The sequence below is a fragment of the Sinohyriopsis cumingii genome, unplaced genomic scaffold (assembly GCF_028554795.1).
Source record: "Sinohyriopsis cumingii isolate HCF-2022 unplaced genomic scaffold, ASM2855479v2 utg000127l, whole genome shotgun sequence".
NCBI lineage: Eukaryota > Metazoa > Mollusca > Bivalvia > Unionida > Unionidae > Sinohyriopsis > Sinohyriopsis cumingii.
In genome coordinates, this window is record NW_028315871.1 from 4,304,824 (window position 1) to 4,328,607 (window position 23,784).

Below are 23,784 nucleotides of genomic sequence, written 5' to 3' on the forward strand. Positions count from 1 at the left end.
TAAAACTTTAGACCTTTAATTAACATGTGCGTAGCATGCACATCCATGTGGCTCTTGTTGCAATGGATATCATAATTAAAACAAGCATAGACTGTTTATTCAGCTGTGTCAATTGATAACAGAATATAGCACAGGAGTAAAATAACAAGCATGGTAGCACTGGTGATGCAATTTCACGATTGCCAGTAATATGGAATATGATAATGATAACGATAAGTTACTGTGTAAAATATGAAACCAAGTTTTTGACCTGGCCTTATCTTATACTCCGAATCAACTTATATATGGATGATTAGGATGGCAAATTGACAAAATTAGTGAATTCGACTTATACTCCGCATCGACTTATAGGCCAGAAAATAGGGTACATGCAAAACTTGATGAACTCGTGGACTTGTTTGAAACTTTTTTAACAAGCTTCCCTGTTATGTGTCCACAGTGGTTGACTAGAGGGCCTAGGCAGTAGACACTTTCAGTGGGATAATTTGTTCATTAACCCCTTCCAACCCTTGAGGCCAATCCAGGAGGTACTTAAAGTATGGACCTCTCATTCTGATTGCCCATTTGTGGCCCCAGCAATCACGGTTCAATGATCTTGTCTGTTGGTAAACTAGCCAAGGACATTACCCTAGAGAAGGTACCTCCCATCACATAACAGCATTTATCTTACAGCAGCCCAGATTCTCCACCTTCACACTTGGCTCATCTCAAGCAATCTCTCTGCCAGAGAAAGTCTTCCAGCAAAGTTGCAGAGTTTATTGCTCAAGCAAGGCGACCCCTGACCTCCAAGGTCTATGATGCCAAGTAGAGAATCTTCTGCTATTGGTGCAATTGGAAATTTATTAATCCTGGCAGTCCCTCTATTGAGTGCAGTGACTGATTTTCTTTTCCTTTTATGATAAGAAACAAGGCTTGGTTTCTATCATTAAGAGCTATTGGCAGGCTCTTTCTTACACGTTCAAATTTTAGAAAGGTCAGACCTTTGATTTGGATTTTCATTGCTGATCTGATCAGGTATTTTGAGCTACAGAGACCAGCAGTTTTTATAATGAAAGCACCTATGGACCATTGAGTAAAGTTTCTTTCAAAATCCCTCAAAGTAAAGCTTCATGACCTATCAATAGAACCAGTTTGGCAACCACTAGAGTATCGACATATGACTTAAGTATTTTCTTTCAGTGTCGCCTTTTGTTTTGCCATTTCTGCTTCACCGCGGACCAAAGCAACAAACTGATTGTTGTTGTACTTGTCACTAAACTACTAACTGAGTGTTGTAACTGTCACTAACAATATCAAATATTACCATGTTATGGAGTCAGTTGTTATTGAAGGCATGCTGTTATCTGTCAGTGACCTGAATGTTTGCTTCACAAGTTGTTCTATGATGCAGTTTTTTATGGTCTGGATGAAGGTATTTTGTACAGCTGAGGAATTACAACACTCAGAACTGGGCATGGAATAAATTCAAGGAAGCGATTGATAACATTGTCTGTTGTAACTTTGGTCAAGTTTGATAAAGAGGGTCTTTCGCATAGTAAAAGTGACTGGTCCTTTCCAACGATAAGACGTGGCACTGAGACACTGTTCATTATTTAGTCCCAGAAGGGATTGCAAGCCAGGGTTAAGTCACACCTTGAGCAACAGATATGGAAGTGGGCTGCAAGCTTATCAGAGCTGTAGAGGGCTATGTGAATTCTTTAACAGTGTACTCTGCAAAGTACTGCTACCTGGTTGTATTTGAAAGCTTCATTATTAAGCCAACCAAGCCATTAGTGACTTACTGAATGCCAACCATAAAATCCCCCCAAAATTTGTCAGTACACTGTAACAGAGGGATTGCCTCCTAATTGTGTACAGTTTTATACAATAAACATGATATCTGCACTGGACACCTATAAAGATGCTAAATAATAAGAGATGAGGAGTGTACAAGATGATGCTGGTGGGAAGTGACTTGATTTGGGCCATCAGTCATAATCATGAAATAGATTTCTTGTCAGTGTACCTGACATTTTTATTAAGTAAAACAATCTGACTGTTTCTAACCCTGAATGAATATAAAATTGGCAAAACATGCCAATGATATATTGAAAAAACCAGCTAAACTTTGCTGTTTAGTGTGCATTAGCAATTTGAATTTGTGGTGTGTCAGTACAGGGTTAGGGCTGCAAACATAAGGAAAGGCAAAACTGCTCTTTTTTGGTTGATATCTTCTATCAAATAAGAAGAATGATAGCTCAAATGTCTGTTTCCACAGAACATGGCCTCCAATGCCTACAGTAAACCATGTTACTACTGTGTCTATCAAGAAGTCATTGTTAGGTTGTGAGTGTCTTCCCAATCAGACTGGAGAAAGACAAATAGTATTAATGTGGCTTTTACTGAGGCTTACTACAATGATTCCCCATGTTAAAAACATAAAACAGTACACAAGTGTTTTGCAGAAATTAAACACGCTGTTGTACTAATGTACCTATGCAGCAAGTATAATTGAATACTGGAAAAAAAATTAGTGACAGCAAAGCAAAGGAAAGATCTGGTCCCTACTATGATCGGTCTACCATAATTGCCTTGACAAGTTTACAGAGCTTTACTATATACACTAGATATACTGTCCACCAATATATTCTTTTTACCAGGAAGGTGGCAGATTCAGAGTATAATCCCTTCTAATGCTACCCAGCAAAGGAGGATCCAAACCTCAACACATTGTGTGCATGCCTACTTCTCTCTTAAAGTATGCTATTACCAATGCACTGTCGTCTGAGACCATTATGCAGTGACCTGTTATTTTCTTGATGCACCCCTATAAGACCCAGGAATATGCTGCCTTTATCTCCATATTCTTTATGTATGGATTTTTCTGGGGACCACAAATCATGATCAATCAGTCCCTCTGGCTCAAGATGAGCATCCCACCATGAATCTGATGCATCTGCAAGCAAAAAGGATTCGGGTTTTGGGACGTGTACAGACTGAAAAGAAACCAGTCCTGACCTATCCACCAATAAATGGAAATCCTCACTCACAGAAATCTGAGCATTCAAGGGTCCCTGAGAAACTGGAGAGGATGCAAGTATAGTCTGCCAAGAGTAGCAGGTATGCTGTGGAGTTCAAAGTCCCCAGCAGAGAAAGAAAGAGCCAAGCCAACAACATAGTTGGACATAAACTAATCCTCTACTGATGAGGAAGTTCATCCCCACATATACATAATCTTGAGAAGGAACCAGCTCTGGGATCTCAAGGTTGCATGAAAGGTCCAGTCTGGTGACCAGACCATCCAAGAACTTGAGCTTGCATGAGGGACTCTAATCAGCAATGAATGTGGATAAAGCAGACAGCCTCCCATGATTCTGATGAACACCCTGGTTGTGGAACTAGGCCAAACAACTGAGTGCAAAACTGGAAAATCTGCCCACAAAAAACAAAGATTCTTCATGTGAGGAGGAATGATTGGGAGGTGAAAGTATGCATCTTGTAGCTTGATGGAGAGGTTCTTAAGACATTCCTGATTGAGGCTGTAGTCTCCATCCTGAAAGGTTTATCATGCACAAAAATCATTTCCTTCAAGTCAGATGGTTAGAGCACTTAACCACCTTAACAAATGACCAAATATCCTCCACCACCACCTGGGATGATGGTTTGGAGGAGGAAAGGGACCCAAAGGGAGGAGGAGCACTCCCATATGTTCAGAGTCAAAGTTACTCGAGTCCATGAATGACGCTGACAGTCTTGTGAAGCAGAACTCTTTGGCCCCAAGTTACTCTGACTGGTCTCACTTCTGTCCAAGTGCATTCAAGTCTCATGTTTGATCAATGTTGGCATGTGATAAAGCTTGCCAGTAGTTTCCAGTGGGTTGGTTGTTTTTACTGGTGATTTTTCTTCACTAGTCATACTGGCCACAGTGTGCAGCTTATAGTGTACTGAAAATGGTGTTAAACCCACAGCAACAACAATTCTGGCTGGAAAAAGATAATTGGAACTTCATCCCTTAATTCCTCAAGTAGAGCAGAGGAATTGTCTCTGGGAACTGATTCTGCATACCCCTTTCCATCTGTTCAGTCTCCACTACATGAGAGGACCAAGTTGGTCTGTGAACTGAAACATCGATCTCTCAAGAATGAGGCCAAGAGCCTGAAGTCCAGGATGCAGAAAACTGAAGTAACAATCTCTTTTATGCATTTGATGAGCCAGAATCCCACAGAAATTGAGTGGGATAACAGTGTGGTGGGTGCTAATCCAATCATCATCCCTAGTCTGGTGCAGGAACATCAAACTCCCAGTCCCTAGTGGGTTTCAGTATTAGTGTGGAAAAGCAGGGTATGGACCTGATCTCTATTCTTATACAGAGGGTTTACCATGACCAGTGGCCATTGCTAAAAGACTAGTGACTTTACCTGGTGACTGGTGTATGACCAGTCAGACAATTCTAATTCAAAGTAAGACCCTTCCTCAGATCTTAAAGACACATAGCTGCCAACCTTCCAGGCTCACAATTAGTGAAAATAGGGATAAAAAGTCATGAATTTGGACATGAATTCGTGAAAAATACCATGACATTAACTCTATCCACTCTGACCACTCCGACCATCAAAACTACACTGTATCAAGTTCGCAAAATAAAAATAATACACTATATATATGCAGAAATATTTATTTATCAAGACATGATACTGTGGCAGACTTGAACTTCCTCAACTGTTTGATCGTAAATTTGTTTTCTAAACAGTTCCGACTTCTTGCCTGCTGGTTGATCTTGGGGACTAAAATTGCTGACAAATTTTCTGCAGCTAAGGAGGCCCTAAAGTCTGTCTTATTTTTCCTCACAAAAGAAAATACTCTTTCGCTGTCACTGTTGCTGTAAGGAATGCACTGGAGCTGCAGCATTTTTGGTTCTTCCATAGGAAAATTTGGAAGCGATTTTCGAGTCCGGGAACATTTGTCAGAACAAATGTTTAGCATGGTCTCCAGCTGATAAAGGTAGCTTGTGTTCGACAAGAAAACTCACAAATAATGCTTCAGCCTTGGTAGCCTGCAGGTCTTCCGCCAATGGTATAAAATATTCCAGAGCTGAAATCTGCAAATTCTTAATTTTCCCAATTTCTACGTGTTTTTTGCAACCGACGTTCTTCCTCACATCGTCTCTGCGATGGCACACTGAGTGCAAAAAGCATGAATGAATATCAATGTTTAATGGCAGAATGCACGGCCAAGTTTTGATATATTCCAAATTAAACATCACTTTTTGAGTAATACATTTCTTTTTCCTTGGTAGTGAAGACATTTTCAACATCTTACATGGGATGCTGAACGGTGACTCATGCGCATAGCAAATTTCTGGTTAGGCCCCAGTTTTCTCTCAAAAGCATTTGTAAAACTACTCTTATACATATAGATTAAAATAGGCTCAACTGCTTGCTACCGGGCCAACTGTACTATTCGGCTGTAGATCTACTCTACTAATATCGTGACCAGCAGTACCGGACCGTTTCGGCAACTGCGAATATCATGACTAGCGCTTAATGGGAAATCGGTTATTTTATTAAAGATTTAAAATAATTCAGGATTGGAAAATTCATGAATTTTTGGCTTAAGGCGTGAATCCGTGAATCGCTGAAAAAGTCATAAAATTCACACCAAATTCGTGAGGGTTGGCAGCTATGAAGACATGGATCATAGCTCTCCCTTATAGGGTAGCTCAATCCTGTTGCCAAAAGCAGGCTTGTAGAGATGAGAGGACACTGCTCTTCCTGTGTGGGGTGGGGGACAATGACTCTGTGTCCAAGAAATTCCCTTAGGAAGTCTCTAAGGAGACTAATACAGTCCTGCTTTGAACCCAAAGGGACATGATGATGATCTTTTACCAACTCCCATGTAAGATGCAATGTGTACCCTATAAATCACCACTGAGACTGATCCAGTCCTACTCTTAACCCTTTAGGGCTCAGCAAGGGGTCCTTGACTAACTTTCTCGAGAGGGGCCCTTGTGAACCACTAGTGTCTCTGAATAAAGCAAACCAATTAAAATTAAACTCTCCACGATGAAAAAACCTGAAAATTCATAAGATGATATGCATGCCTAGTTTCTACCTTTGTATGTATGTATGTCTTCAGCAAGGTCAAAGACCTCATCTGACCACATACATCAAAAGGACAACTGTCTGTCCTTACACAACTGGTACATGCCCAGAAAGTGAGATACAATCCCCAAGGGTATTCTTTATGTGCACACTTTACCAACAATTTGTCTCTTAATCCATAAATCCACATTTCAGATCCAGAAATCAAAATCAGGCACCAAAGTGTAAAAGTTACTATAAAATTTGCTTCAATAATCCATAAATAATCTGTCCAAAATAAGAAAATTCAAAGAATCATATATGAAAATACAGTCAGTCAGAAAACATAGATTCACCTATGCAAATTTGGAGGTGTGTTAATTTATCAATATCTGATCAGTCAAATTCAAGTAATGCAAGTGTTAGTGTTCATCACTAGACCCACTAGAGACTGGATTATCTTACTGTTCAAACTTCTCTACTGGATTCTCTGAGCCAGTGATAGAACTAAGTTGACATATGTCAATCTGAAGTTTGCAGTATGTTCAAAACTCATTTAACCCCTACCCACCTTTTTTTTTTTGCTTTGTCAACCAGTTCTGAAATTTATTTTTTGTAGGCTTTGCTGATACTACTGAGAGTTAATTGCTTCCTAAATTGGCTTAAAAAATGAATTAAACTTGAACACTATTCTGACAACTGAAATAATTATGCTTTGCGTTTATATTTGCAGTAAAAACTGACTTCAAACATTGCCGCTATTCACAACCTTGTCCAAAATATAAAATACACATAGCTTAAACATTTTAACTCAAAGCAATGATACACAATAATTTTTGCTCTCATACATGCATCTAGCATCTCTTTGATTTACCTATCGGGTTGTTTCAGGTCACGAGGATACCTATGCATAGTTCACCCACTGCAATTTTCAAGCACATCTTACTTGCTGTTGTCCAGTTAAGTAATATGTGAAATGGTGTTTTGTACCTGACCACTTTGCCTTTTAATTGCCACTGTTTAAACAGCCCAAAGGAGAGTTTTGCATCAGCTCCAATCATGACTGTTTACTGCTTATACATGCTACATATAATGGGCATATACTGATAGTCGTGTTTATGTATATATTTTCTAGGATTACTGAAAATAGCTTTCTCAAAACACAGCAGTGTCAGGGTGTTTTGGAGTACACAATTGTGTTTTTAGCATGACACACTGTGTTACAATTTGATTAAAATCATATCTCCACTTCGCTCAAGACAGTGGCTATCTGACTTTAATCAGACTGCATAGTGTTATGGTAGGTGTGTCAACATCTAGAAAATAAATTTCTGCATATCGTCAGTACAGTCAAAGTTTTCTCTGAAATATTTTATTATTTTTTGTTACCAAGCATGACGGACACCTCTTTTATAATACAGGACAGGCCCAGTCTGAAATTAGAGGGGCTATAGGATTTTTATATTACTGACCAATGTTGGCTACACGAAAGCATATGTCATGCCTATGATAACGAAGATGTGACACAAAAATAATACTGGACAATTGCTTTGATGATTTTTCTTAATTTTCCTATTAGTAACTGAAAATATATTTAAGAATGGAATTTGTTATCTGGACAATTATTTCAATAATTTCAATAATTTATATTTAAAAAATTATATTTTTCATGCATTCCTTTTGTTTATATACATGTGCTAGCCAACATATGCAGCATAAAACATAGTGAAATGTCAAAGTCTATCAAAACATGTCCAGTAATACAATATGTATTTGGGGCCCTGAGTGGCCGAGTGGTCTAAAGCGCTCTCCGTTACGGATCACTGCCATCTCACCTCTGTCTGCGGCGGTTCAAGTCTAGGATTCAGCCAATGTGGGTATGTGAGAAAGCTTGCCAGTAGCTTCTCGTGGGTCGGTGGTTCTTTCCGGGGTTTTCCCGGGTTCTTCCTCCACCATTAATACTGGCCGCCATGTATAGCCTATTGTGTGCTGACAAATGGCGTTAAGCCCCAAAACAACAACAACAACAACAACATGTATTAGAATTAATGGCTTGAAGGTTGTATATATGTGTACTGTTCTGGTCATTTATGTATATTAGTAAACATATTTTTTTAAATAATTGCAGTGTTATTTATGTTTAATTTACATTGTTAGTTTTTTTTTAAAGTTTTTGTATTTCATTGTATGTTGGACTTGACCTTGTCCAAAACTGAGTTTATTTCTGTTTGACCCAAATTGATTTTTTATTTTATTCTTTGTAAACAACAATAACATAGCTAAATTATTCTCTCTGTGTATGGGCCTCATATCAGGATTATTATTAATAGAAGTAAATATATTTATTTGGGTCTACGTTTTGGAATTTTCTGTGTGTAATCCCGGTTATGATTTTTATTTTGTAAACATTAGGATCCTTCTAAGAGGTTATTTTCCATTAGGTAATGGCTTTTTATAGAAAATCCAAACTGTGACCTGAGGCCAAGTAGAGAAATATATAATCTTGTAGCTGAGAGGATTATTTAATTTGTGCTTTAAGTCTTAGAACGATCAAGTTGTATTATCTGTTGTGACCAGTAATTTTGCTGAATTTTTTTCCTTCAAATTACTGAATTCAAGTAATTATTTTCTCAGAGATACAAAAGCACTCTTATAACATTCTTGGATAGAGAGATTCACTGGAAATGACAATGAATTAAAACCTGGAATTAGATTACTGTAATTCAACAAAAAAACTGTTGACACATCAACACTTTATATAAACTACCACAGACACATCATCGCCTTCAGTTTGTGGACTTAATCTGGACTTCTAGTGAATTTTATAAGGACTTTAAATTACTAGGACTTGTGTCTGTAATTCTTGGACTATTTTGGGGATTTAATTTGTAATACCAAAGTTTCTTTTCTCATTTTCACTTTGTATTCTAGGGAAATACAGTATTTGTTAAATTTTACAAAGTTTGTTGCCTTTCACTCTTTTCTGTGATTTATTTTAAGGGTATATATTCGTAAGAGCAGTAAGATAACACCTAATAATCCTGTAGTCCATTATGAATATGCAAGTAATGTTATACATATCAAATTACTTCTATTCCATTATGAACTGAAATACTTACACAAAACATTGATCTTTATGGTATCTGTTGCCATTAGAAGAATAGATGACTGCCCAGTTGGATATAAAACATTGCTGGCTGTACAGGTATAGTTTCCGTCATTAAGCCTTGAAATGTAGGGAATCCTCAAGGTATCAGATGATGGTACTATTACTCTCCCATTTCTGGTCCACACAATGTCTGGCTGGGGATTGGCTGTCACAATGCATGCTATGCTGATATTTTCTCCCTCTTCTACTTCCGTGTAATCAATGAGGGATATTGTGGGTCCATCTAAAAATAAATTTACATTATGACTCTTTTTTAGCTTAAGAACATACAGAGATGTTTATATATATATATATATATATATATATATATATATATATATGGTCTACCAGAAATATAATGCATCACACTGGGTCAATTAGATCAAGTAACAGTAACAACATAATTTGTTTGTATGTAAATGTGCCAAGTGCATAACTGTCAATGTTGTGCACTTATCATAAAAGGAAAGTTGTGTCTGGATATTTGTTTTATGCCATTATTGGGAATATCAAAGTATACTTTCACAAGAATAAGTCACTCATGAACTAGTTGCTAAAATTACATAAAAAGTTATTTCTATATCAGAAATAGCTAGTATCATGTAGAATTTTATTTTCATGGGATTTTTCTGTGTTAATATTTGGGGGGTTAAAACTAAATTTATGTTTAACTTACTCGCTGCTATTGCATTGCCTTCCTTTTATAGGATGCTTGGTCCAAAGTCCAAACTAATTATTCTCTCCTCCAATTAATATTGGAGGGCCAGAACTGAAATAACATGATCCAAGTACAACATATGAATTTTGGACAATCATATGACCTCAAGTGATAATTTTGAATTGATCCTTTAAGCATGGAGTTGTAATGTTTCAATTACTCCCAAAAAACATCGGTGACCTCTGCTCTTTGAATACATGACCACTGTGGTGTAAAGACACCAACATTTGTGTACTCCTGCACGTTTATGGTGGACAGAGGGGTTCAAATAGTTGCACAATGTTTTGAACTTGGTCATTTTTTGTCAAGTTTCAGAAACAAATAAAAAGAAATATTCTAGTTGCAGTTTATTTTGCCTATTAGCAATTATGTTAGCATAATCTCTGACATATTTAAGCTACTCATTTACGATAACAAAATATCATATAATTGTTTGCTGATCGGCAGATGAAACAGTATACCTATTTTGTCACTACAGTTGCATCTATGTAAATAAACACTGGCTCTATGACGATGGAAATAGTTTAAATTGTAACAGATCGATGAAAAAGTTCAACAACAAAAAAAATGGTCAAAATTTCAACATTTCGTTTTAAATTAATGCAGAAACAGACTGAGTGTTGCAACTGATTTCAAGAACGTGAGTTTTTCCAGCTTATGTTCCTGCCAGATAACCAATTTTGTTCATGTCCATTGTTACATACTAGTTAGATTCCAAATTTACATAACACTTTTAATATTGGGTCTATAATGGTTTCATAACTGATTTTCTTTCAGGTCTTTCCCGAGATACATCCAGGTAAAAGCCAAGAACAACTCAAAGGACTGTACATCACATATGTGGACCTAATATAAAGACCAGCTTGGTCAGGTCAGAAATAATAATAACCTGTCACAGACCTTCCCCATCTTATTTTTTAGCCCCCACATTGTTCTCAATCTTCTTCAGCATGATGCTCAAAAAGTAACAGAAGACCTTGAGGACAAAGATGCCATCTATATCTGATTTTGTACTGATGGCAACCTCTTCAACTTAAGGCAACCTCAGGCCCACACCAAGACCTTGGAAAAACTAATTAAAGAACTTCTCTTTACAGATGCCACCACCGTTGTTGCCCACATGGAAGCCACCTTACAGCACACACCATCCTGCTTTGCAGAAATTTGCCAGCTCTTTGGTCTTCAGGTCAGCCTAAAGAAAACAGATACTTCACCAGCCTGCACCCAAGGAGGGGTACTGGCCACCAAACATCTTCACTGACCAGACAGAGCTGAAAGTAGTCCACCAGTTCACCTACCTGGGCTGTATGATATTCTCTGATGCCAAGATCAATAAAGAAATAGACAACAGACTGGCAAAGGCAAACAGCGCTTTTGGCAGACTTTATAAATGAGTGTGGTACAATGTCGTCTGTAGAGAGATACAAAGATCAGCGTCTACAGTGCTGTCATACTGGCCACCTTCCTATATGGCGTCGAATCCTGGGTCACCTACAGCCGATACATCCGCCTCCCTGAATGCTTCCAACAGCGCTGCCTCCACAACATCCACTGGAGTCACTTCATCACCAACACTGAAGTCCTCAAACAAACAGGGATCCCCAGCCTTTTGAGGCCATGCTTATGAAGATACAGCTACACTGGGCAGGGCACATGTCCAGGATGGTGGATCATCACCTGCCAAAGATCTCACTGTATGGTGAGCTGTCCATTGGCCACCATGATAGAGGGGCACCTCGAAAGAGATATAAATACCACTTGAAAAAGACCCTCACCAACTGTGGCATCGATCACCATCAATGGGCATCACAACCTGGTGACCATCAAAGCTGGCGACATACAGTTCACTGGGTTATTGCTATTTTTGAATAAAACAGACGGGCCAGCTTGGAGGAAAAAAGATGGCGAAGGATAAACCAGGAACCATCGGTAGCAACAACCAAACCCCAGACATTTCCCTGCAGCCTCAGTAGGCATATGTGCCTGTCATGTATTGGGTGCATCGGCCACCAGTGCACGTGCAATAGATATGGACGTATTCCTTCCTAAATCTTCTCAAGCAAAATCAAGCCAACAACAATGTAAAATGTTCCTGCTATCCCCACTCCATGGTTAGACAGTGTGTAAACAGGTCTGACATCATATTTCCTTTAAAAAAACATGTGAATGGAAATGACTTGTCTGTAAGAATAACAGAAATGGCAGAGGGTGGAAATGAACCATCATATATGAAGTGTATTTAGATGATGTAATGAGACTATGGGTATATTCAAAAAACATTATGGGCAAGAAAAATCCAATCATGGATGTAACGAAGGACATGAAATTTAAATTACCTAAATAAGAATATTAGCACAGCAAAAATGTAACGCAATTATGTATACTTAAATCTTTAAAACTTAAGGTTATTTATTTGGACACTCCTTTCATTTATTTCATAATCTGTAGTTAAATAAGCAAAAAACTGTTGCATCACCAACCAATTAATAATTAAAATTTTCATATACAGATCCAAATGTTCAGTGTAGTAAGATTGGTTCTTTGGTGTCTCCATTATCTTTATTATCTCACTGTCACAAAATCTTCTCGATCTTTTCAATGACATTAGGAAAAATGTTGGAAAAAGATCCCATTGGTAACTGACTTTCCATTTTATTCTGAACATAATAAATGTTCATTTTTTCACCAAAATACCAATGATCTACAATCTTTACATTTAATTTAAAATACTGCTGAAAGGGATACTGACCATCATGCCATATATTTTTGTCCATCCAACATGTACATTGGACTCGTATTAAACACTGTTTTCGAGCTCATATTCACTCAATGGTATGTCTATTAACAATTTTCCTGCTCCAATTATCTGATATGCTTTATAACTTTAAAAATTCTTGTCATCATCACTAACATCAGCCAGTATTTGCTGAAAGAAATTGTAATTAACCACATCGGGAATCAAACATATTAAGTTTTCTAGGTAGCCCTAATTTTAAACACGCATTTGTAAAACTTCCTTCATGAAAGGTTTAAACTATGCCATAATAATGCTTCTTCCTGGGCACCATGTGCAAATCAAATTTAGTTTAGCAACCATTCATAATGTGCTTGAAGAACCCAGATGTGTAAACAGTTGCATACCCAACAAACTGATGTCATGAGAAGAACAGTTAAATAAAAACTGCATACTTCGCTGAGCACATTTTCATATGCAGGCTTTTTAAACTAATTTGCAGGAGTTCACGTGCAACACTGTTCTCTAAGTTCACAAATTCATACAATTTTTGCATCATTCATGCAATTGCAACCCTGTGATAGCATCAGTGTTTAAGTACTTTACATATCAATTAATGACTTCTGCATGAAGTTTCTCTGTTGCTTTGGCAATAATTCCTGGTTGTCACTCAGGGAATAAGCTACATTGATTTCTGATTGGTGGTTATTGTATAACTGGGAAAGAACAAGCAGTAACCACCAATGAGAATTCAGTGTAACATATTTAACCATGCGACACACTGGTAGTGTAGCTTTCAAACCGACCAAAGCAGACATGATACAATTTTACGTAGAAACATCACTTAAAGGAGGTTATTAAATGATGAGTAAACTACTTGATTATGCATGTGGAACACATCTGGAATGAATAGTATGTACTGAACATGTTGCTGGGTTAAGATAATTACCACGTTTACTGTATATATTGGGACATGATAAAATAATTATTTTTTTCCTGTTCCAGAACATATGGTAAAATAAATTTTTGCTGAATTTGTGCCCTCCCTCCCATACATTGCAACTAAATAGATAAAACACTTATCTGATAATAAAAAGAAACAAACTTATTGTTATCATTTATTCCTTTTTTCTTCATCATGAAAATTAAAGAATAAAATATATCTACAAATTCTGTATATATAGTGCAGTCTTCCATACTGCAGTGTGTATCATTTCGTCAAATAACACACAACACATTCTTCACTGACATGAACATTGAGAAACAAATCGTGCTTGGTTGTACTCAAAAGGTTTGACTATGTTATCCAACTTAAAACTGGATCCAACAAAATCACAAATGAGAGGGAAATAATCAGCCGAGAGATTGCTTGAGACACATGGCATTCACACATTACACAGTATTATGTGCAAAATAACCAAGACTGAATTATATCCAGGTCAACTATATGACAGTATCTCACAAATAAAAATCATTATTTGAAAATACATTCACTTGAGTGCAAGTGATAATCTTTTTCGCTAGGGTGGGTTACAAAAAGTATCATTAATGTAAGTTACTGCTGTGTATACTATTTACCTGCAGACATCAATGCATTTTCATATTAATTATAACTACAGATGCCAAGCAAATAGAAGCCCAGGTGGTGAACAAACAACTGGCAGCAAGCAGTAGACTCAGTGTTTGAACTTACCAACAGGACATCAAAGACAAAGCCTGTTTTTATTAAAAAGCAAGCTGACTTTGGAAGCCAGCTTTGGATAATTTGAAGCAGATTTTTTTAAAAAGGGTATTAATAAAAAGGTTAATTTACTACAAAGCAAGCCAAACTCGAATGACAACTTTCTATTCCTTTATGTGTGACAAATTGTTTTTTGAATATACAAAGATGGCTGAGATGTGGAAGCTAACTTTGGTTCCTTTAAAAACAAACTGAAACATTGGAACAATTTTTAATGTGACACAATATAGTGCTTTGCTCACACACATCAACAACCCAGTGTCACCCAGAATATTTGGTGAAAAATAAAATCATTTGATGAATTCATTAAAGCCAGAAGAGAAGATGATTTTAAAGACAATATGATTATTAACATGGATGAAATTCTTGTGTACTTTGATCTCATTCCTGGATAGTCTGAGTTTTCTCTGACCCCCGCCACCCCATTTTTGATATTGGACATTGATGTTGGGGTGTAGGAACAGAGTCCACTGCCTGTCGAAAAGTTGGAATTCATCAACACCATTTGGTGTCGGCATAGGGTAGCTGCTTAGTAGCCGGCCTAGCAAATTTGAACGACCTTTCATCAAGATATACCTGCATGAAACTGACAGGAATATGATTTATTTTCTCAGAAATTGCGAGGTAATGAAAACTGACAACTGGGACAGTCATATTCTTCTAAGTAAGAAATGAATGGGGAATGAAAAAAATCACAGCATTTCTCGCACTGTTAAATTTTAAAGAGAATGAAACCCACTAGTACTTACATGTGATTTCTTTCTCCATTTCAATTAAATGCATCATTTTCCCCAACCCCATTTCTATCTAATTAAAGTTACTATCATGAAACATTTTATAATTTTGGAAGCATCTAAATATTTTCAGGATTCTTTACATGGAAATTCATTTTCATCTCTCACAATACACATATGTGAATTAATTTTAATGGGCAAATCTATGATCATTAAATAGCACTACCGGTATGTACAATTTAAAATGAGTATTCTAAGCTGTTTACTGTTGCTTAGCCAACAGGTAAGTTCTTCATAATGGAGTGGACGTCCACTATTACATCATTATATTGATGTGACTTTCAAAACTAGGGTTATAAAACTTAATCCATCCAACACAAACCATGATGTGGACATCCATAATGACCACTGCATCCACTCCATGATAGAAAGAAGTGCAGATGGCTTAATATCCACCATGGGAATGTACAGTATTAATATGTGCTTGCAGGACATATGGAAAAATGTAATACTATATACACCCCTACCAATGTCTTGGTGAGTCACACAAAGTAACTCACTTAACAACAGTAAGTGTATGTATATTGTATGATACAAAAATCCAATGCAATGTAATAAATTATGTTTTTTCCAAGAGATTTGTCCAGAGCAACTCTAAACAAAATATATGCTTATTCATGAACATACCAGGGCATACTTGGCCTTAGATCTGGTGAACTAAACCAAAAATAAATAATGCTATGATACAAAGATGATCCCAAGGAGTTCTTTCCCAAATATAACTATAAAAGTCTGCATCACATTTTCATTTAACACAACCTCATTTGTATTTACATTAATAACACCATATTTCTCATATTCCACATGTACGAATAATGTGTGATGTCAAAACTGACATTGTAATGTCAAAGTGGATGAAGGTATTATGTCCAGAACATTCAATGTACTTATAAGTCATGTTACTCCACCAATGTTTGCAAATCAAATTAGTATCCATTGTCATGTGATAAACTAATCTTACAAGACTGACCATGTCAAATGACCTTATGTCTTTATGAGTTGAAGTAAAGGATCACAAAAGACAAATTATCTGATTCATTTCATAAGTATCCTTTTAAATGAGTACTCAGGTATGATCCGCCTTTTGCATAATGAACATCAGATCAAAGCATGTATACTTACATTGTACATTAAGATCCAATGTGCTAGAGTTTCCAGTTCCATACTCATTCCTGGCCATACACTGATACACACCATCTTGAGATTTCTCTACATTCAACAGTTCATAAGATGACCTGCTCTGACCTTGTATAACAATGCCTCCAAGCAACCAACTATAATCATCTGGCCCGGGCATCGGGTTGGCATCAGTCACATTACATATATATACAAATTTTGGTGAGCCTTCCGTAACATTAAAAACTGATGCGTTGGGAAAAAGCTGGACAGCTGGTGGATCTGGAAGATCAAATTTTGATTTGTATTACTCTCATAAAATCAAGAATTCCTAAATGGGATCAGTGCCACTGCACAAAACAAATTCAGGAATCACCAAAAAAAATATGTCCCTCTTCTTAATCTTTTTATTTCTTTAACTGAAATAATCTAAAATGTTACTGAGAAACCCCAGGATATCATTTTTTAAACTCTATTCTTATTTGTCTGAGTTGAAATTTTCTAACATTATTCAGCACAAACAACTAGGTCATCACCTTTGAACCAAAACCTGATGATGTGGATAAATTATTCAGTCATCTCAGTCAGAACTGTTAAGATATATCCATTATTAGTTTTTGTCGAAATCCATAATTATTGTATATTGTAACTGTTGTATTTGCATGCTATTATAAAAAGTCACAACCAGTGAACAACGGTAAATGATATTCAAGGTAATCATTAGAATCTGCATCAATTATGGTATTTATCGTACTAACTGTATGAAAAAGTCTATCAGTATCAAGATCAAACTATGTTCAGGAGAAAGGGTGAGAACTTAAATATGGCCACAACTGAGAGATCCAAAAGTTGTTTCATTGATAAGTTCATGATAATATGACAATCCATTCAGAAGAATGGCTGTAACAAACATTTTTAAAAATGACCACAATGATGATCAACTTCAAGGTCAGAATTGAACCATTTGTATCTAGGACATACTGCATGCACTTAACACAAGAAAACTTTAGTGAAAACTCCAGACAGTCATCCCCACACTTTAGCCAAACCAAATACTGAAAATTTGCTCAAAACAATTATGGAGACTGGATAAAACTGCTCAAGATGCTCCCTTGCATATAAACTTTAGTAACTGTTTTCCCTGAAAGATAATCTCTGCATGAGAAAGAGAGTAAACTAATTCAAGGCATAAATATCGTCATCAAAATATGACAGTGTTGGACAAAATCTCATAATCACTTTGGAAACGTTTACTCCACTGCGCAATTATCAGCTGTTAATATCTCCTCTCTAATTTCTGCATCACTTTGACATACCAGCTGTTAATTTTCTAACATTTTACAGCTGTTTCCCAATCTATTGTTCACAAATTTATCTACATGAAAATGACAATAATAATAATAATAATAATTATTATTTACAGCATATGTGCATCCAGAAGAGTAAACAATTCTTTCATGTTATAATTTGGTTCTGTAACATTACAATATAAATTACCTGCAAAAACTGAAACTAACAGAAGTATTTAATATCCCATAATTATCTGTCATGCTTAAAGAAAATATCTTCTTGAAGATAATGTAAGAAAGAATTCAAGTAACAATGCAACTCCCAAAGTTGACACACTGCTAATATCAAATTTAAATAGATGTACCTACACAAAATATTAAGCTGAGTCTCTCTTGACCTTGAAAAATTTCCTCTCTTGGTTTCATCCTGTGCTTCACAGTATATATACATATTATGATAAGACCTGTTACCCATCAGTGTAAGTGTACTGTAAGATATGTTTACTGACAAGTCAACCTCTGGTTTTGGGCCTGGTGTGGAAATAGACAGATCCTGGATTAGTATTGGGGACTGGTTCTCTGATCTTTTGTACCAGTTAAAAAAGGCACGTGGTCGGCTTCCATTAGGGGATGTATCACATCGAAAATCTTTATTGGATCCATCTAGTATAGGCACCGGTGTAACAAGTGGTTGACCAGTTCCATCTGTTAGCTGTACAGAAGATACTGGAACTGACAATAAAGATGAAAATAAATGCCAGAAAAAATCAATTTGAATCAGTTTTCTAATATGACTAAACAACATATTTTATATTTTTAACATGTGTACTCTAGAGCTTTTTATGTTCAACCCCTGTTCAATAGTCCCTCTATGTATAAACTTGTATGGTAGTGTTGGAACTCAGGTCAAGGTATGTAAACTTGAACAATAATTACTGTACAGAAGCCATTATTTTTTTAATTAGACTTTCACCTCTGACTTTTTGGCATCAAAATCTATTACTTTAATGAACCCTAACTGCTAAAGCTGTCTTCCATACTTTAATTGTTGTAATTTAAACAGTGGTCTAGAATTAAAGTCATTATGCAGAAAACATTTTTCTACTTTCAGTCAGTGACTTTAACAATTGCCCTTTTGACTCCAAAATCAACCATTCCTAACCAACAAGTCGTCCACAAACTCTGGTGAGGGCAAATGGTTTAAAGCATAATTTTTGTGCAGAATGCACTGTTCTTCAGTGTTCAGTCCAAGTGACCTTGCCCTTTCAACCATTTTACCCCCCAAATCAGCAAGTTTATTCTTTATCCCAAATGCAAGATATCCACAAGGTTTGGGCCAGATATCTGATATATAATGAAGTTATTATGAAGAAAGTATTTTTTTTTTCAGTTACCTTGACCATGATCACTGATTAACTGATGCCAAAAATCAAGTGGCATTTACCTTGCATAAAGTACAAACTATGTATAAAGCTTGGTTGAGGTATGTGTTGTAGAACTAATGATAATAAGCAGAAAACATTCTGCTTCTTTTGGTCACATTGGCCTTGTTCTTTGATTATATCAACCTAAAATCAATAAGCCTCTATATTACTCCAAGTGTAAGCAATCCAATAGGTTTAATCTAGATATAAGATACACCATTAATGTTATTTTGCAGAAATGCTTTTCAGTAATAGTGACCTTGACCTTTGATTTTTTTTTTACCCCATTAGGTACAAGTTTCTTTCTTATTCCAAGCATAAGCCAGCTGGGGGCGCTCACCAATTAATATGTACTTTAGAGAGAGTTACGTATGTAAGGTGAAGTAGTTTGCATTTAAAACATGCACAATGGAGAGAATGTTGGCATATCTATATGCTATAGTAATGCAATGTAGATGATATTTCTTTGGATATTGTACTTTTGGAAATTTTACACGATTTAAGCATGCTGCTAACTAAAATGACTGCTCCCTTGTGTTAAAAAATCAGTCTGAATTAGTCTAAAGTACACCATACATAGCAGCTATTAAAATAGGGCAAATGAATTTTGCCAGACTAGACAATACCAGCTTCTGAAAGTGCAATGAATGAATTACCAAATATATAAAATGTAAAAAAAGTTATCGGCTCTTTTCTATACAATTTACCTCTGAAGTTCAGGAAGTGAAAATGACCAAGTAGAGCTAGCACTTTTTTGAAAGGTTCACATTTGAAGTAAGGCCAAGCTCTACACTCTATAACCCATAGTACACCCATCAATCATACATCAAAATAAAGGGAATTAAAGGTTTCTTTTAATTATACCTAAGATATACAAGGTCTTTTTTAAATAGCCAGTATAACCAGTGAGGAAAGCCGGGGAAATTCTTTCTTTAAAATCTTAACCCTATGGAAAATGTGAAACTGTGTAGCACCACCTCTGCAAGGTTCAGTAACTTTAGATGGTGGAGATCTTAATTTATTGTGCAGAAACCAGTTTTCTTTCTTTGGTCACCTTGACCTTTGACCATAAAAATGTTTGGGTTCCTACAAATTGAAACTTATCAGCAAAATTTGGCAATGGTTGGTTCATACTGTAGAAATGAAGTTCTCATGCAGAAATGGAAATGTTAACAGACAGACATACAAATAAGCAGGGTCATTGCAGAATATGATCTGCCAAAATCAGACATAAAAATATGATGAAAATGGTTCAATTATTCATTTGTGCAAGTAATTTAAACTCTTATTTGAGCAAGCAAATATCAAAATGAAACTTGTTTCTCAGAAAAGATCAAACTAAATACTAAGTAAAAATTTCTGGAACTGTAAATGATCATTTGCGTGAAACAGCAGTAATTCTTTTCATGATGTATCTTTGTCACTTAATGAAAACACTTCTGCAGCGAAAGTAAAACATTTGACTAAGCAAGAAAGGACCAGAGTTTGCTTTATGAAATATCTGCTACATGATACAGATGACTGATCCTGGTGCTAAATGAATGACAGGTGTAACTGAGTAACTTCAAAACTTATTGGTAATTTCAAGTATACTCAGCCTTGTTCTACCGCATTTTTACTTTTATTTTCATTTTATTCTTGTCCATTTCGGTTAATTTTGCATAAGAAAAAATAATGTTTTACTAATAAAGACCAAGTGAAATTGTACAATTTTGTGCAACCAAGGATTAACTTGTTTCATGCTGTACATGAATTTCAAAGAAAACATTAGGGTCTCAGGTTATTCAAATGTAAGAGAAATAACTCACTGAGATTAATTTGTACTACCTTATTGTTTGACAGCACTGAATCTGACTTTACATTCAACGAGCTTGACAAGAATGACATTGTTATTTTTATTACATATTTATTTGCTTTAAACTGATATTCTTGAGGCTACAGTCTTTGAGTCCACAAAGTAAACAATTATTCAGTGAAGCTAATACATAGCTACACAGATCAATGCATCTTGTACAGTCCAATTCAACCTCACTTTAGCAAGACTTCCATCATATTCTATTTTCAGGTTCAAGCTACTAGGCATACCATTAATATGCTTGGTGCTTTCACAAGATTACATGCTGAACAAAATTCTGTATGAAGAGATATGATTAGTAAAGTCATTTTTTTCTACCCAGATATGCATATTAACTCCCAGTCTGCAGCAATGTTATGGTTCATACAGGATTAATATGTAAATAAAATTCAATAACAGTTCAAGGACAGAACCCAAAATCTCCAAGAGTAACAATGAATGAAGATATTTGTATTAGCTGAAATGCCTCTAAAATGCTTTCTCAAGATTAAATATTGAGCTATAACCATAGATGAAGAAACATGACTGGTGAAATCTGTGTTTTCTACCAAGGACTTACAATGGACATTAATATGTCAGTTTGCACCAATGTTGCAAATTTCAGAATGATCTGTGTGTTCGTAAAAGAAACATATAATTGGTTTACATGTGTAACTAAAATATATGCAAATCACCAAGAAACATGTGTGTTCCATGTCATGGGGTAGATTGGGTTGGGTTATGTGGTCCAAGTGGGTGTCTGTGAAGTGCCAAATTTTATGTTGATCTAACAAGAATACATTAGTGGAAACAAGAATACATTAGCTGAGACCAGACAACCATTAATTAGATTTATTGAGACAGACGCATATCATATCGCCATACTACCGTGTACGGTAATGTCCTTTAGAGGGAGAATTTCGTTCCCAATTAAACATTTGTTTATACAGCAGCCAGGCGGACAATTTGGGACAAGGAAAACTTCATTTTCATGGTAAAGTTGTCACAATTGAGAGAACGCAGAAACTCTGTTACTCAAACTACCAGGGTCAAGCTGACCCTGGCTTTGGCGCCTCTGGAAAAAGGCGGCAGAGATATTTGATTCTGATTGGTACGTTAAATGAGAGGGCGTGTTCCAACACAAAATTTCATAGGTTTTAATATCAACCGCATTGAATTTTAATCAGTCTAAACTTTTCCTACAAGAGGAGACCCAAAGGTTACGACTCTGGGTATTTGCAAGAAATTTCCGTAAAACAACTGTTGTATAAAAAGGGGACTATTGTCGAAAGGAACTGACGAACTAATTTACCGATTAGAGGGAGGAACGTTGAAAGCAAAGGTAGTGTGACAATTCCATGTAATTTGTTGATGCCATATATAATGCTTAGCTGAAGTTATTTATTTGTATCTGCATGAATCTTTTTTCTACATTCGTGTAATAATTTGCTTTATGAAGTATAACTGTGTTGAGTTTACGCACAGGAAGTTGTACATTAATCTTCTTTAGATAAGTTTGATGAATTGTTTGAATTTGTCGTCTTGTTTGCATAAAAATTATGTTCTAAGAATTTAATACATTATATTAGTTAATATGATTACAAGAACCCGTGTGAATTTGCCGAATTTAGAAGATTTCACGTATGATTAAGAATAAGTGTGTATTGACAGAAATGATCTAGTAATTGATTGATGTGATGTATCCTATTTATTCGCTGTGTAAATTGAGGCTGGCTCAGAACCCCAGGCCTTGCATATGTGTTAATTTGTAAGGTCAAGGCGTAATGAATTAGCCATTTAACTAACTAGGGTCATTATAGGACATGTGGAGTCAATTGATAGCCTTAGCGTCTGTTTAGCACTGATAGTGAAATCTGATAACGAGGGAGAATAATGAAGAATTAACTGTTTCATAAATAATGGGAAATTTAGGTTGTCTCTATTTACATTTATTTAAATGGGAGAAAATAGCTCCTGAGACAAATGAGACGTATGAGACGATTATCCTATGACGCAATCCTGCAACATATTAATTTCTGAAGACTTATTCTGAGAGTGTCCTGAGACGGATGGTAGGAAGTATCATCCTGAGATCCAAGGGTCAGAACAGCGATAGAGGAAGCAAACAGACTGAGGACGAGAAGGTTATGAAATCATACAAGACGTTGACTTCGACTGTCCACTCGATCCTATGATGAACTAAATCTATCAGTAAACAGATTGGCTATTTTATGTAAATCTATTTGCGTTTTCTTTGTATTTCGGAGAAAGTTAAATTTCTAAAAGCAGAGTACATTCCTGATATAATGAATTTTCACAGTGTTTGTATGTAATTGATTAAATTGTTTGTTTACATGTACGGGGGCTCGTGTTGGTTTGTCCTATATACCTGCTCAGTTCTCTATCTATTCCACCTATAAGTTTCACCACTTATATTTATATTTACTCGAACCGGGCAATAACATCGAGGGCGGTCAATCCCTAGATAATGAAAACCAAATACGGAGGGACATTCACTCCCCCCGATAACAGTGTCAAATATGCATGACCCAATAATCATGTTTCGCAAACCACATTACACAATTCAGGGTAAGTTATCCAGTCATAAAAACCTGTACCAACTTAATGGAAATTCTATTCTCAATAAAATAAAACAAAATACATGCATTCTTTGAAGAACATAAATGACCTCAAATCTAAACAAGCTGATAGACTAAGCATATTCATACATCATTATCACACATACATCAAGTAGCACACCAGTTTTGGAAACTCACCCCTGCTATCTCAAATTCAGAAGGATGGTAAAGCATAGGAAATTAAGATAGAAGTGTGGCAGAGGATTTATCAATGGCTCCTTGCTGAAACTGATGACTACTGGGCCACTAGGAGGTTCCTATAGAAGGTGCTATAACCAGTAGTAATGA

At 36.1% G+C, this 23,784-nt stretch overlaps 1 protein-coding gene across 1 annotated transcript in view; it reads right to left on the reverse strand.

Moving 5' to 3' along the window:
* LOC149774856 (cell adhesion molecule CEACAM5-like) overlaps positions 1-18,872 on the reverse strand; it is a 38,998-nt gene extending 20,126 nt beyond the window's left edge. The window contains exons 1-5 of the mRNA XM_089944666.1: positions 18,762-18,872; positions 18,071-18,311; positions 16,317-16,592; positions 9,179-9,451; positions 2,750-2,935 (exon numbers count right to left, since the gene is read on the reverse strand). Of these exons, the coding sequence (XP_089800792.1) occupies positions 2,750-2,935; positions 9,179-9,451; positions 16,317-16,592; positions 18,071-18,311; positions 18,762-18,872 (1,087 nt within the window). The remainder of the gene's footprint in view (positions 1-2,749; positions 2,936-9,178; positions 9,452-16,316; positions 16,593-18,070; positions 18,312-18,761) is intronic.
* Between the last annotated feature and the right edge of the window lie 4,912 nt (positions 18,873-23,784).